We start from the raw sequence: 15649 nt of genomic DNA on the forward strand, positions 1-15649 counted from the left end.
TTTAAGGCCATAACAAATAAGTAAAGGTAACTGTTGATACAAATAAAAAGAAATGTTTGTCTTCTAAGCTGTCCTCTTTCTCCTTCTTTCCACCTTAACATTTTTGTGTTTTTCCATTAAAAGCATTCTATCATCTAATTGACAGACTCATATTTGAGTTTGTTCCTAAATTTACATCGACTTTTGCTGAAATCTTGGACAGAATTGGAATTATGTATATTAGCCTTTATATGACAGCTATAAATTAAAATTTCGAGACAAAATAAATCTAAGACACTATTAAAAAAAAGAAAAAAAGAAAAAAAGAATGTAAACATTCCAAAACATTCTAGGATCACACATATTGCCATCATTTCCTATTTTGACAGAAATAGTTTCCAGACCCTAGGAAAAGCCACTGAGAAAAAAAAATGTTGTTTTTTTTTTAATCACTACTAATTAATTCTTGATACAGTTATCTTTCCCTATATGAAACCTTTTGTTTTATTTTCCCCCAAATCCCCGTTTTGTCATTACCTCGAATGGGATTCTCTTATTCTGCCCTGTTTCGCTAAATGCATGTGCCAGAAGGAAAACATCATCTACACCAACTCCAAGAGCAAGAAAAGGCAAAACCTTCAGGGAGAAACAAAACAAAACAAAAACCAAGAAGGTTGTTTTTATGATCTGTCATGCAGCTGGCCATTAAATGGCTAATTACAGAAACTTTTACATTACATTGTACACAAATCCAAGGGTAAAATGAAAATCAAAAGGCTGCAATACAGCTATTAACTTTTATTCTGGAATACTGTTGAGGAACTTGCAGTATACCATTTACAGGTACAAAAATCTCACCAAAAGTAATTCAAGTTTTGGGTACACAAAGAGTATCTAATAATAATTCAAGTTATATTCAAAGTATTTTCATAATTTGAATATCCTGACATATTCAGATGTAAAGTCAAAACGTGCAGCCTCTTATGTGTGACTGGATGCCTGTACTCATATTCGGACACAGAAAAATCAAGTAATGCAGAGTCTAGTAATTATACGAACTACACGATACTTGCCTTTTTCTCTAATATCATTTGTCCACATGATCACTTAATTTCTGACAGCCTAAGCTATGAGATAGGAGAAAGGCACAAATAAAAACCCACAGCCAAAATACTTTTGCAGCCTTTTTTTCTCCTCAAAGATTCAGTTGTGTTCATTACTAACAAAGTACTTGTAATTTAACAGCAGACTTGTGTCTCCTAAATACCTGAGTTGTGGCAGCATTAAAGGAAATTCCAATCAATGAGCACAGGCCCAATCCTGCAGCCACTGAGAGTGCAACCAACAAGACTCCTGCTAGCCCCACGGCACCCTGAGACTTGGCACAGTCCCACCGCAGCATTGTTAAACAGGCGTAGGCAAGCTAAAGCAAGGGGTGGGGGGAGAAGGAGTTGGGGGGGAAAAAAGCAAAATATTAGAATGGAACCTTCTCTAACAGCTCTCTCCCCCACCCAAAATACACATCCTTACAAATATTTTTAAACAGAATAGACACATCACAGATGTTGCACAGAGGAACAAGTGACAAGCCTCAGGCAAAAGTTTACTAACTGTAGTTCTTATTTTTTAAATACACCTAAAATGTTCCAGACTACTGATTGGTAACAATAAAGCAGATATTTAAGCCCATCTCTACTACCAGAGAAAATTACATAAATTAATTTTATTACCATTAGTAAGTAGCCACTAGCTACTCTGATAACACTGACATCAGAAAATGACTTTAGGATGTCATCCAGGGTAGTCGTGGTAAAGGAGAGCACCTTCTGAGTAGAGTTTTGTGCAACACTTTGATGAACAACCTATGAAAAGAAAAAAGGAGCTTGGTGTGACTGAAGAAAAAATTAATTACCATCTCCTATAGCACACATCAGAAATCAACTACTTTTGCCTTAATGTTCCTGCAGAAGCCCACACCTAAGGCAAGAGATTATGATGATGTTACACAAATGTGTTTGGTAATTATTTCTCACAAGCTACTGATTATCAGACAAGGATTTACATCCTTCAGGAAAGGCTACTGCATTCTCAGCCCATTCCAAACATTTAACTCGAATTCTCTTCCCGTAAACTCCACCCTGGGTTTGCTGCAGTATGAGTTTTGCCTTTAACCCACGGCCAGCGAACTTTTTGGGGTGCTCCTCCTTCTCCCTGCCTGGCCATTTCCAGAGGTCAGAAGCAGCGCAGCAGAGGTCAGAGCTTGGGACACAGAGGCCAGGCACTGTCATATAGCCTCTCCTCCCCAGCTGCTGCTGGGAGGGCAGCCCATGGTTGGCTAATGTTTTCCAGGCACCTTTAGAAAAACCATGCCAACCAAAAGCTTTTAAATTCCATCTAGCTCTTTGGTTCTTTCTCAGCCCCAGCAAAGCAAAAATGTCCCAGACAGCAACGAGCAAAACCTTTATGGCTTCTTGTATGTGAATAACCAAGCAGCCTCTTAATTTAAAAAAAAAAAAAAAAAAAAGAAAAAGAAAAAGAAAAAAGTAATCTTAAAAACTGGGAAGCAGCAACTCCGTTCTGGTTTAATCAGCTTCCTTGAAGAAATACTGTTAAAAGCCATGACAGAAGGCAGTGAATCTCAGCAGGATTTTATAGTGTGATATATAGGTTACTTTCAATTTTACCTCAACATACATCCTCTGCCAGGCTTCCAGAATTGCTGCTGCCTTATCCTCATTCCAGTTGATATGTGAAACATATTCATACCCCTTGAAGTGCTCATACATTTGCTTAGGGGTCATTAACTGAAACATGGTTTGCAAAGCCTGGGCACTGTGACATGGAGAGAGGGAGAGGAGAAAGAGGCATAAAATGAGCATTTTCAGGAAATTATTTTCATCGCATTGAGTCCCAAATGAGACCCTAACAGGAGCTTGCATGAGTTCTTGATTTTATAGGGCACGTTTGTATTAAAATTGAACAGAATATAATTATTCTACTGTGTATCTGCTGCAGCTGTACTGGTCTATACAGTATTGAGGCTAAACCTGGTTTCACTGAAGTTAATGCGAGTTTTGCCATTATTTTCAAGAGGATCAGTTTCAGGAGCAAAAGAATGTAACCTTACAAATCAGTTATAAAGATCATGATTGATACACAGATTACGGTGAGGATGCCACAGGAACAGTTATTTCTACAAGATCTTGTAAATGCTGTTGGCAATTTGTCATTTGAAGACCTTGGTCTTTTTCGTTCCTTGGAGAGAAATGCCAGATTGTGAAACGCCAAGAGAGAAACACCAGAAACTCTTCATGCCTGACAAGCTGTGAGGAGTGCACAATGGCAATAACTATCCATCCTGAATTTCCACAGTATGCAACTGTATCCAACAATTTTAGAAGCTTAAGGGAGTATTTTATTTTTCACAAAAAATATATTCTTTTGCTACTTGTTGGAAGACTTATCAATGTTTAGTGTGAATGCAAAAAAGGTCAAAAGTCATATTAAAAGTTCTAGTAAAAGTTCTGTGTATTTAATATGGAAGAATTACGCTTCATTTAGTTTAGTATGGCCTACACGTTTCAGAACAATTCTATTTCACATCTTTTTTCCCCCACTGAAGTCCAGTGTTCCATGACTTCTTCAAGAAGTCTGAAACAAAGGGGTTTGTTTTATCACTCAAAACTGCATTCAAGATGTAGGGGCGTAAAAATAGACTTTTTTCTACATTGATTCCGAACAAAAAGTTCCGTGGAGATTTTGGAATTCTGAGAAAAGTCAAATGAGTGAGCACATTATCCAAATTACTTTTCCCCCTTTTTCCTTTGACTGTATTTCAAAACATGATCAAAGGTGTTCAGTGCTTGAAACACCGTTCAACACTTTATACCTATATCCTAAACAACAAAGTTGGAAGGGAAAAAGCTTTCTTTCTGAGTGACATACACTATTATTCTGATGTTAGAAGCAGGAAGCAATGACGCCTCCTTAAATTTAAACTGACTAATCACTCTTTTAAATTCTGTTCTCTTGAGGCATGTCCTCCTGAACAGGGGTTCATGATACACACAAAGGGCAGTAGATTTTGTATGATTCTCTCCCTATGCCCCAAAAAGCAAACTCTAACAGAGAAAATTTTGAAGTTTTCTTCGAACATTTGTTTACCTGACAAGTTTACCAGAACTGTTCTTGACTGTACCACCTATAATCAACTCCTCTTGCCAATGCATGTATTTTCTTGACAGTCCATAGCATCCACCACTCAAAACAAGGGCTACATCAAGAGGCTAGAAAAAGTTACAAAGAAGCAGTAATTAATCAGTTTCATAGCTTTAGACAAACTCATGCCCTAATTCAACACCCAGTGAAGTAGAATAAGAGATATTAAAGACAATCTACGACGTCTACAAAGAGAAAAATGTTCAACAAATGAAGTTGAACAGATCAGGCCAGATACTTGTTGACCAGCTGGCAGTTTCTCCAAAGCCTGATGTGACTGATAAGGGGATATATAAAATTGGGGCCTGTGACTTCAAATTCTTCGCAAAAATCAACAAAACTGGCCCTACTTGAAGGAAGGCTTTGCTGCGTGGTGTGAATGTATAGCGGTAGCTGTACTCCAGCAGTGGCTATGTCTGTCTGAGGCATCAGGTTTGCTGAAATGCCACATCACCACACTGCCACACCCAGCCAGAAACTGACCATTGTACTCTCACTCTAAGTATGCAGGATTAAGCACTGCATCACAGAATGAGGGAAAGTTCCTGACTGTGGGCTAACAGGATATAACAGGAACAGAAAAATTACATCACTCAAGAATACAAACTATATATATTTTTTGGAAGAAAGGGGTACCCTCTTCTCTCCTCTCTGACCTCCACCCTGACCCCGGCCTCCCTTGAAAAGATATGCACAAGGACAAGCAAACTTACTTTGGTGGAATTTTTATTGGGAGCTGTGATTGGGCAATCGGGATCAGCAGGATTCAGGCAGGGTCGATCCATATAACCATGACCAACCTCCGCTTTATTCAGCATTTCTTCCCAGCTCTCCACTTGGTAGTTTATTTTCTTTAACTCTTCCAAGAATTCTAAGGGGTCAAAGTTGATCCACTGCAAAGGAGGCTTCCCTCTGCAAGAGAAACCAGGAGAAAATGACACACACAAAAAAGACAAAAGTAGTACTGAAACAAATATACTTTTAAAATACATATTTGCACAAATAATTGAGTTATTTTCTGTTACAAGCCTAAACCTTTTCTCATAAGGTTGTTTCATAAAATGTAAGGCATATTTTAATTATATTTGTTTATGTACTTTTCTTGCAGCCCAGTTGTAATTTTAACAAAAATACTGTTCTTTTTCTTAAAAAGTTATTGTATAAAACAGAATATTCACAGGTTAAAAAAACTTCCATTTACAAGCAAAGCCAAACAAATCAACAAGCACCTAAATAACAAAAAGGCAGCCAACTGCTGCTTCAAAGAATTAGGGGGGGAGGAGAGAGGGAAAGAAGGGAGGGGTTTGAGGAAAGAAAAGCTTTCTCATAGTATCAGATTACTTCTTGCTAGTCTAATAATCATCTTGCAAATGTAATCAATCAATATAGCTGATCTTTGTTTATCTGTAACAATACTGTGCTCCTTCAAATGCCCTGGCAACTTGACTATCAACTGTCAAGCTTTCCTGCTACTATGGCTGTCACCACTATCACTGTCCCCTCTCCCACCCCCCACTTCTGAATTTGTGATGTTGACAGACTAGAAAGGCTTTTGGCTGCCTTATTCTGTGGTTCAAACCACACTGTATCTGCTTAACCAGGCTTAAGTCATTATTCTGAATCTCCCAACCAGAAAACACAAACCCCCTTATTTCCCTATCTAAAACTGTACACTAAAGGTTAGGAGATGGCCATTGCAAATTGCTTTTACAGAGACATGCAAACCAGGACAGAAACAATAACCCAACTCTTGCAATAACTAACTCTTGCATAATTAACAGAAAATGCCTGCACAGATTAACAATTAACTCTTTAAAGGATTCAGGGCATATAATATCACACTTGTAAATTGTGAGAAAACACCTATAAAAGATACTATACGGTTTCTACAATGATCTCATAAGCAAAGGATTTGTTCTTTATTCCTTAGGAAGACTTGAGATTTAATCCAAGACATTGTCTTAGGAATAAAATTCCCAGGCAATTGATGTTTTTGTATTTTATGGGAGAAAAAAACCCAAACTAAAACCACCAGAAACAAGTTTATTTGGGGGGGTGGGGGGGCACATGCATAAAACTCTTAAAGCTTGAATTATGAACTTACATTTTATCTTGCATGCTAGCAGAACAGGAAAAAATAACACAGGATTTCAATCGATACCTACAAATCATCTCTTAGAAAGAGGAAAATATTTGTTCAATGAAAAAAATATCCGTGCATATTTTCTGTAAAGATACTACACTTTATCTTTTATTTTTCTGTTAAACCAGAATCTGAATAAATAATGGGAATGCAACTGAAAAATCATACACAGTCATACAATTAGAATCAGTCAGACCAGAAAGTTATAAAAACCATGCTTACAACAGATAGGCAGTTCCTGACTGTAGCTTTGCTCCCTCCCAGAAGCAGTCCAAAGGAGTGATAATTAAGCAAGGATAAAGATATTCTATGATCTGTCAAAATCAGAAAGGGGAAAACGACAGTTATACTAGAATATAAACAAAGCAGCACAAGCTGAATGATCAGGATACACAAATCTTATGACGAAATGCCTGCTACACATACCTGGTCCATGTATCCTGCTTCTGTGATGAGTTCTCCTGATTTATAACACAAATGTTCCAATTTCCACTGTCTTTAAGAAATAGAAAGAACAAATATTTTTTTCTTGCACAATTACTGTTTTTAAAATTTAACAGACATTTAAAATTGCAACTCATGTACACATATTTGCCTCAAGCAGCAAATCCTTGAGAAAGGCTAATATTATTCAGCACAGATATACTACACCTCACAAAAAAAGTAAAGGCCTTTCTTTTCGTAGTTACAGACTAGACATTTGTTTCGGTTATTCTCACATTCTCTGTAAAACTCATTAAAAATAAAGGAGCTGCTTTTGGATGTACGGGCTAGTCAACAGACGCTAGAGGGACAGAAATCCATCGTTGTATAAATGAGACCACTTGTGACTTAAGATACTACTCAGTGACACAAGCAAGAGAGAAGCCAGCTCCAGCTCACAGGACTAGAATACTCCCAGCTGACCCACACATTTAGGAGAAAAGAAACCATTAGGATTTCTGCCTTCTTTTTTCAGCTATGTTACAACTTCCACTGCCATGACTTCTAACATGTTAGACAAAGCAGGAGCTGGGCAAAAGATAATTGGAGCTTTGGCATTAGTTCACTTAGGCATCTGCTGGATGTGCTGAAAAGATGTGGTGAAAGACAAGGGGCTTCATCCCTCGCAGGCAGCACCCCTAGGCACATCATGTAGGTACTAACCCTGGAGAAACCACTTTTCAGGGAGACATCTCACTAGCCCAAGGCTGGTACCTTCCTAAGGTGCACTTTATTATTTTTTTTATTGGACAACACACAACTTCCAGTCTTCAGTATGTGCACACAGACACTCTGAAGGCCAACTCCCTTACGCCTGTCTTTTTAAATAGCTATTATTCCACCCACTGCCATTTCTCACACGTCTCCAGTTCCCTTTGTATGCCAACTATTGGAAGGATAGTAATCTGTGCCACTGTTCACAGTCATCATGTACCTCATGATGGTGTCAGCGAGTGAATTCAACTCTAATGCGGAAGGACTTTGGATGTTAGGACTCCCATCCATAAGGTCCTATGTTTAAGAGCACAGACATCACTCCTTTACCAAGACAAATGCTGCATGCTGCAGCACTGCTCATAGGGGTACACTCTCAGAATCTCTTCCAACACCACTTACCCCCTCTTATTTGTTAAAAATCAACTTGCCACTGGCTATCATGAGACAATGTCAAGTATCAGAAACCAGTGACATTCAAATCAAAACACAGTCCTAGAGGAAATGCTCTGAAGTGCTAACCATTTAAAAATACATGGAGGGAAGCATGTGCCCACAAATGATCAAGAAAACTTTTGCTTTCCCCCTTACCTGTTATACATATAGACATGTACTCTGCTGGCCTGAAGCGCAGAGTCAAGGTGCTGTCGGAGTGCTTCTGTTGTTAGTACATTAGCACCATCTTCCTGTGGAGTCTGGATCATGAGCTGGGGGTTAAACATGGCTTCTTCTCCAATCTTCTGCCGTGTGTAATTTAACTCCCGACTCACTCGTCCGCCAACTGATGGATAAATATCAACAGCTTTGTATTAACCAGTAACTGCTTATTCTGGATGCACCTCAGGAGCACTCTCCAGTCAGAAAAACACCACCACATGCATGGACTATTCTGTCCCAAACTGATAACAATATAACTCTAAAACTAGTGAAAACTTTATTTTAGTAACACTGCAACAAAAACCATACTCCTCATTAAAATACCATTGCCCCTACTGCACTGAATCATTGATGCGTAAACTGGAGCCTCCAACAGTTTTTTCTACATTATAACCAATAACCCACATGTAAGAAAGAAAACACCTTTTCCTTGCAGACCAGACCAAATACTATGTTACGATTTCTTGCACTTGTATAAACAGTCTGGTCCAATAGCACATTTCAAGATAAATGGCTTTAATTTACACTCTTCTCCTAAATAATTTGGCGAAGGCAGAAGAAGAATGTTTCTCTTCAGTCAAAGAAAGGGAGAAGAGAAAGAGTGAGCATGAGTATTTACTTCTTTCAGCCTTAGATAAAAAAGAAAAAATACAAAGTTCACATAAAGAAATGCAGTTTTGAGTGTAGCAGAAAGGACTGTCTACAGATAATTTACCCCAGTGGTCCAGTACCTGCATAACATGGTGTGATGCAGGAGATTATTCATGCCCAGCATCTGTTTTTAAACCCACATGAGCTCAACAGTGTGCTCCATAGTAAAACCGGGGGGGGGGGGGGGGTGAGGGGGGGGGGGGTGTGGGAAGAAAGAAAAAAGGCAGAGGGAGACTGCAAAGTCTATGGGCTCTAGAGGGAGCCCTGTTCAATTTGCCTTGCCAGAAAACATTATGCAAGAATGGAAAATTGTCTTCCCTCTAACGAAAAAGCATTCAGCTACAGTTCATATACTTTATACAACCTGCCCTGTAGCCTTCTCTAGCAAATGCATGTGGGACACGGGGTCAATTAACTCAGCCCATTAGCTGAATCAAGACCACATCCAGGTGAGAAGGACAAGAGTATCACCAATGTGTTGTTTCCACCCCTTACAATTTATTACCTTTATTGCTTTGAGTCCAAGCTACAGACCTGGTCTAATTTGTTACATTTTTTTCAGTCCTAGTCAGCTTGGCACTGATGATCTGAGTTGCTGCCAAAGTTAAGTTCTGCAACAGCGTGCACAGAAACTAGGCATGTACATCTATCTCTTCCCAGGCCATATAACGGAAGACTGATCTGTAACCTGTTGGCAGTGTGGGAGATGACATTCACACGCCTGAAGAGGGACATGCTTTTTCAATCACTTGGGCCCTCAACCCACCCTCTAGGGCTAAAAGGACCACTAGGCAAGAAACTGGGATCCCGTATGGATAAAGCTGTCAGAATGAGACCCTCAACAATGAAACCATACAGTCATTCTGGCACAAAGCATTGCTTAATTTCTAGTTCAAGAATTCTTTGAAGAAGTAAGTTTCCACAGCACACTCCATTTCTTCAGCCTGTCACATGTGGCATTACCTCCTTCACACCAAGTAATAGTGACCAGCTCACAGTACAAAAAAAAAAAAAAAAATCAAAGTACACCTTCCTTACCTAGAGTCTCTTTACAATTTCCTAACATCCCTCTTACTACAGTGAGAGAACATACAATCACGGAGACTACATATGCATGCTAACAGAGAGCTATTGTTAATTTTTATCAAGAATTAAACCCCTGAACATTTTTAGACATTTTCACTCATCAGGCTCATGTTCATGCTCACTGCCTTCTTTCTCCACCAACCAGCAGTCTATGATACACTAATAAATTTTGCTTCATCTCACAGGAACATGAGGTGGGCGTAAAGGAGCAGCATTACCCTAATCTGTATGTCTTGGAACCAGAGCTTTCTATTGCAGTCCTTCACAATGCAAGTGCTTCCAAAGACAAAACGTCTCTCTCCCTTTTGTGTCTCAATGCTAGCCAGGACAATAAAGCCCCAATTTTCTGAGGACTGTGGAGTCTACCATAAACTTCTACCCCCATATTATATTCTCTCCCATTCCACCCACACTTTCCTTTTGAATTTAGACAGGACTTGAACCAACAAATCATACTTCATGCAAGACAAAGGGTGGCATTCCTATCTCTGCTGAAAGTGACCAACTGTTTACTATCAACAGAAATGATTGCTTCCTAATCAAGGTCCTGTCAAACCACATTAACTTCACTGAACAAGGCAGATTTAGCTAATCAAAATTGCATCACACAAGTCAGTCACCGGAACAGAAGCTGTTTTTTTCACCTTTTAACATTCAAAACACGAATAGCAAAACCACCCAAGAAGGTGGGTGCACGTTCCAGAACCCAGCAGCAGATCCGCTCCACATTCTTCTTAAGGCTTTACACCATTTAATTATTTCTTTGATGGGGCCATTATGTACATTTCTGCAGCCAAACAGAGTGAAGACAACTCCACAGGCAAATGTAGGTACTTTATACAGTGTAACACTTAGGTACAAAGTAATTGTAAATGTAGATTGCAGAGGAAAATTCTGCCTGCCAAAGTCGGATTATGTGAAAACGTATGGACAGACCAGAAGCAAGTAGATACATCAATGGCCTTTCAACATATCAGAAGTAATAAACAGCAAAAGTGAAGGCAAAAGAAAAAATCTTAGAAGTTTATACCAGTTATGTTTTCATTTATTTTAGTTGAAAGTTCGCAAAGATCACTGGAGGCTGCCATACCCACAATGAGCACAATCAGCTGAATATGCGCTCTTCCTTTTTTTTTTTCCCCCTCTCCTCCCCAGACTATAAACAGCTGGTGCAAAAACCTATGACAGAAACAACTAAAAGTGTCACTGAAATGTACCTGAAGCCTCTGGCCTAATTGTGCTGAAGATACACAATACTATGCTCAACACTTGCACACTCCGTAGAAAGTCATTCCTTACACTTGTAAGGAAAAAAAACCCACAAAACAAAAACCCACAACACCCCACCTTATGGTCATCATAGGATTTTCACGCTATAGACAAATGATGTAATGGAAAATATGACCAAGGAACAAAATGCTGGTGTTTTGTGGTTTTCTTTTATGGACTCTGTTTTCTTGTACTTGGTGACAACAACAATTTATGCTCAAAATGCTACTGACTTAAATTGTATGTATGGCATGCAGTACTAATACTTCCCATTTTAATCCATATCGAAGACAGACAGAAATACGTCACTTCAATATTCTGGTGACAAAATTCACACATCATTCTCCTTTTTTGGTATATCAAAAGCCACTTGATGGCATTTGACTCCTTTATTACATGATTCCTTATGACTTAGTGCCTAGGCACCTGAGTTGGTGGCACAAATTCCCACAAGCCAAAATGATGATTTATGTAACAGATCGGTACTTTGTCTGTGGCCGGTGGTAACACAATGCAGCAGTTTGCACCCAATTCTTCCAGCGTGTCATCAGATTCTGTGTGTCTGCCTAATAGAAATGAGATACTATGCCATATGTACCATTTGACTATGAAATTTTCAAAAAGGAAAAAAAAAAAAATCACAACAAAGTAATAACACCAGTGTCCTGGCACCATTTCCCACTTAATATATCAGTTCCTACTTCTCAGGAACGTGTTTGAAGGCCAGTGTTCAACATGAGATGGTTTACCTGACAGCATCTTTGTTGCCGAGCATTAGCTCTTGCTAAAAACCTGTCTTTTCCAGAGAAGAGGAAAGTGTCTTCCCCTTCCCTCCATTCCCGTTATCCACAGGCTTCCCTCTTAGCTATTTGCCAGAACATGTGAGGTCTGCCTTGAGCAAGCCAGCATCCCGTACCACGAAACACACTGCTTGCTCCTCCTGAACTTTCGCACCAACCTGAACAGAAGCTGGTCAAGGTACAAAATTTTTTACCCTTCTGAAGGGCCTGAAGAGAGCAGTAATTGTCAGTATGGATGCTGGGTTGCTAGGAACTATGTAAGGACCACCGTGTCTCCCTCCCCCAAGAGCAACGAACAGCTGTCAGGTGGTAACAAGTTTTAGTCATCCTTAACTTGAGGCAGACCTGAACCCATGACCTATAGGTGAAAGGCTCTAGATCCCATTACCAAGCACTGGGATCACAGTCCCAGTGTTTCAGTCATCCCAAATTAAAATGCTTCGGTGCATCTTAAGTGAGAAATACCCAGAAAAACATAACTGCTTGCCTCTAATGTACATTTGCAAGACACTGATGCACCCCCCAAGGATGTTAAGAGTGAAACCGTATTTCTTTCCATTGGCACAATTTCTAACAATTTCCTGCCACGGACTTACTAACAATTTTGAAGTTACTGGGTCATTCAGCTCATGTGCTGATTTTCATTGTGAATGTCGCTGTCTTACCTACACAATTCTCACAAAGAACAGTGGAACGATTCCACGAACTTTGGAATCCACCACTGGGAACTGCACACTGAGTAGTCTCAGGAGTAAGTCTGACCTCTGCTACACTAAGAAATTGATCCTAAATCAAGCAGTAAGTGATAGCCAAAAATCACTGCTTGTCAATTTGCTGTCCGATTGCTCAAAAGGCATGAAATATTTCTTTTACAGAATCTCTTACAATGTTCCATTTCAGGTTACTGGAATTGCATCATATAGCCTGAGGTTTTCTTTTTTTTTCCAGACATGAACACTACCTCTATTAACCATTCAATAGTTACCTTGTGTACAACTGTGCAAGCTTAGGGGAGAGCAAGCTCCCTCTAAGAGCGAACGTTCCTGAGAGCCAAACACTTGGGATAAAAATGTTTGCCTACCAACGTGGATGACAGCCTTTCAGAAACCAAAGCCAAGATTTCCAGAAATACCTACTGGCTTTGGAGCCTAAGTTCTTCTATGGTAAGCTTGAGGTGCACGAACAGAGGAAAATTTTCTGGAGAACCTCACTTCTGAAGACGATGGGCCTCAAGGTGTTTCCACTTGACCACCTGTGGAGGGGGGCAGACATACTTTCGCTTTGTTTGAGCAACACCATCTTTTTTGTTTTTCCAGGATTGTAGATGTGTAGACCTAGAGCGATCCAGCCCAACCTTTTGACAGTGACCACTCAAACCAATAAAACTGTACCTCTAATAGTCATGGAGATCCCACACAAACAACGTTTTCATTTCATCCCTCCAAAAGACACTGACCCTTTTTGATAAATCAGATGTCTAGATTAGCAGCCCTTGCAATGCTTACATTACAGTCTGAGCAATAGCCAATGCAGGTAACTTTTGCCATTTGCAGTACCTGTCATCACCAAAACAGGAACGAAAAAGATAGAGAAAATAAATACCCTTCATGACTCCGTAACCATATAAAACCAAATACTGAGAATAATATCCCAACATGTTCACCTGTGACTCAACCTTTACCAACCAACCCAAAAAGCAGCAGTGTGCAGAGAAAGACAAGAACAGCCCAGACTTGCAAGGAGACCAGACAGCCCCCCACTATCCCATCCCACTATGGGATGCCGCTCCACCCTGAGGGAGTGGCAGGGAAAGCTGCGGGCACCTTGCCTTCTCACCCCTCAGCACCCTCTCCCTGCCGGGATGGGAACCAAGAAGGGTCTTTGTCTTCACACCTCTCCCCCTGGCATCCTACATAGCCCATCCTCATCAACTTTGACTCCTGTTAAGGGCTTCCTCCTACTCCACTTCCTCATGTAGTCTCTCCTTGCTCTGCTCCCGTAGGCATCTCTCTTACACGCGTATACAGGTGTTATTCAAAAACTATGGAATGAAACTAGTTTCAGTCCATTATGGAGGTACACAGATAGGCCAGTCAGCCACAGCTTTGCCTCCCTGTCCTAACTGCGTACTGGAATTAGAAGTGTTCACACCTGCTACACAGCAGAAGGCAGTACCTAATGACACTAACGACAACTTCCATTTTTACTGATAAAGAAGCACAGGCCTCAAGAGAACAAAACATAGCAGCCAAGTACTACCCACATGGGATCGAAACCTCCTATAAAGACACTGAGATAAAGAGTTGAAGTTCTCTGGCAGATATGAAGATTACCCTGCCTCTTACCGGGCACAGAAAAATAATGGCCTTTTGATTTAAAGCTTCCTGTTGCTCCCTAGGGAGTTCCGTCTTCGTGTTCTCTCGGATGTTTGAGCTTGTCTGGGCTGCTCTTTGTCAGCAACAGAATATAGTTTTTCTGCATGCAGACAGCATTAGTTAGCATCCTGACAGAAGAGCAGGGAAGACAGCACCTTCCTCCGAATTATCATTCTTTAAGCCTGATGGGCAGAGTACAGGGGTAAAACCATTTGCTGGGAGGAAGTGTAAATCACTTTCATTGAAATTTAAGTTTAGTCCATACAAGAAATGGTACTGGTTGGCACGTCCACATCTCTAAATTTTTAAAACACTGTCTACTTGTAGAGTCAGAACTGCTATTGGTTTACGTGGTTGATCTCTGAATTTATTAACTACTGACTGTAAGACATGATTGGGTATTTGACATTATCTGATATTCTAATGATGCTAAGGAGGGCTCTCATAAACACATCAGTATTACATTATAAAAAGGTTTTGGCTACCTGTAATCATTTTTCTGCTCATTTGTTTAATTACACAAAATAAAGGCTTCATAGGGAGTGACTGAAATTGAGCTACCAAAAAAAAAAAAATTCCGTTGAGAAATGATGAGCTTACAAGAGCTAGAACACAGTGGTAAGCAATCAGCCTCTTAAAGAGATTACATGGTCATTCAATGGGCTGTGCAACAGCTCAATGAAAAATTATCATCTTTATCATGTAATTAGAGATGATCTATGCCAGCACTGGACTACAGGCAGTCAGAAATTCCATGCTGTGTCTAGGTTTTCTTGGACGGCATTTACTCTGCTGAATACACAAATCTGTGTTTGTATAGCTCACGTAGAATAGCGATGGTTGTGTATGCCCAGGATAAGATAGCCTGCGTCCTACCATCTCCCTTCCCAACACCCAGGTGAACACTCTACACTTCTTCTCCCTCATGATAATATCTGACAAAAGACCACAGCCTGTCTAGAATATCATCACATCCCAACGTGAAGATTTAACTGACTTCAGGACAATCTAGAAGCAATGTGAACATCTCAACCATTTCTGTTCAACTGAGAATTAGATAATACCAGGTTCTTGGGTTTTGCCTAAAACAAAAAACAAAAAAAAAAAAAAAAGGAAAAGCAAAGATAAAAGACTGTGGCCTACAAATGCAAAGAAGTTACCAAAAAAACCCCAAACCCAACCAACAAAGTACTTCAAAAGGCTGCTTTTTATCTCCCAAGCCATCATATGAGTTAAGTTACTCCTCACACATGCTGGGGATGACTCCAGTGCTG

General features: G+C 39.9%; 1 protein-coding gene across 1 annotated transcript in view; it reads right to left on the reverse strand.

The window, feature by feature from the left end:
- Positions 1-15649, reverse strand: part of PTCH1 (patched 1) — a gene marked incomplete at its 3' end in the record, with an annotated part of 63277 nt that overhangs the window by 31708 nt on the left and 15920 nt on the right. The window contains exons 3-11 of the mRNA XM_082013449.1: positions 8129-8318; positions 6767-6836; positions 6563-6654; positions 4911-5109; positions 4144-4265; positions 2664-2811; positions 1710-1841; positions 1247-1402; positions 517-615 (exon numbers count right to left, since the gene is read on the reverse strand). Of these exons, the coding sequence (XP_081869575.1) occupies positions 517-615; positions 1247-1402; positions 1710-1841; positions 2664-2811; positions 4144-4265; positions 4911-5109; positions 6563-6654; positions 6767-6836; positions 8129-8318 (1208 nt within the window). The remainder of the gene's footprint in view (positions 1-516; positions 616-1246; positions 1403-1709; positions 1842-2663; positions 2812-4143; positions 4266-4910; positions 5110-6562; positions 6655-6766; positions 6837-8128; positions 8319-15649) is intronic.

The sequence above is a fragment of the Phaethon aethereus genome (genome assembly GCF_964289735.1).
Source record: "Phaethon aethereus genome assembly, chromosome: Z".
NCBI classification, from domain to species: Eukaryota; Metazoa; Chordata; class Aves; order Phaethontiformes; family Phaethontidae; genus Phaethon; species Phaethon aethereus.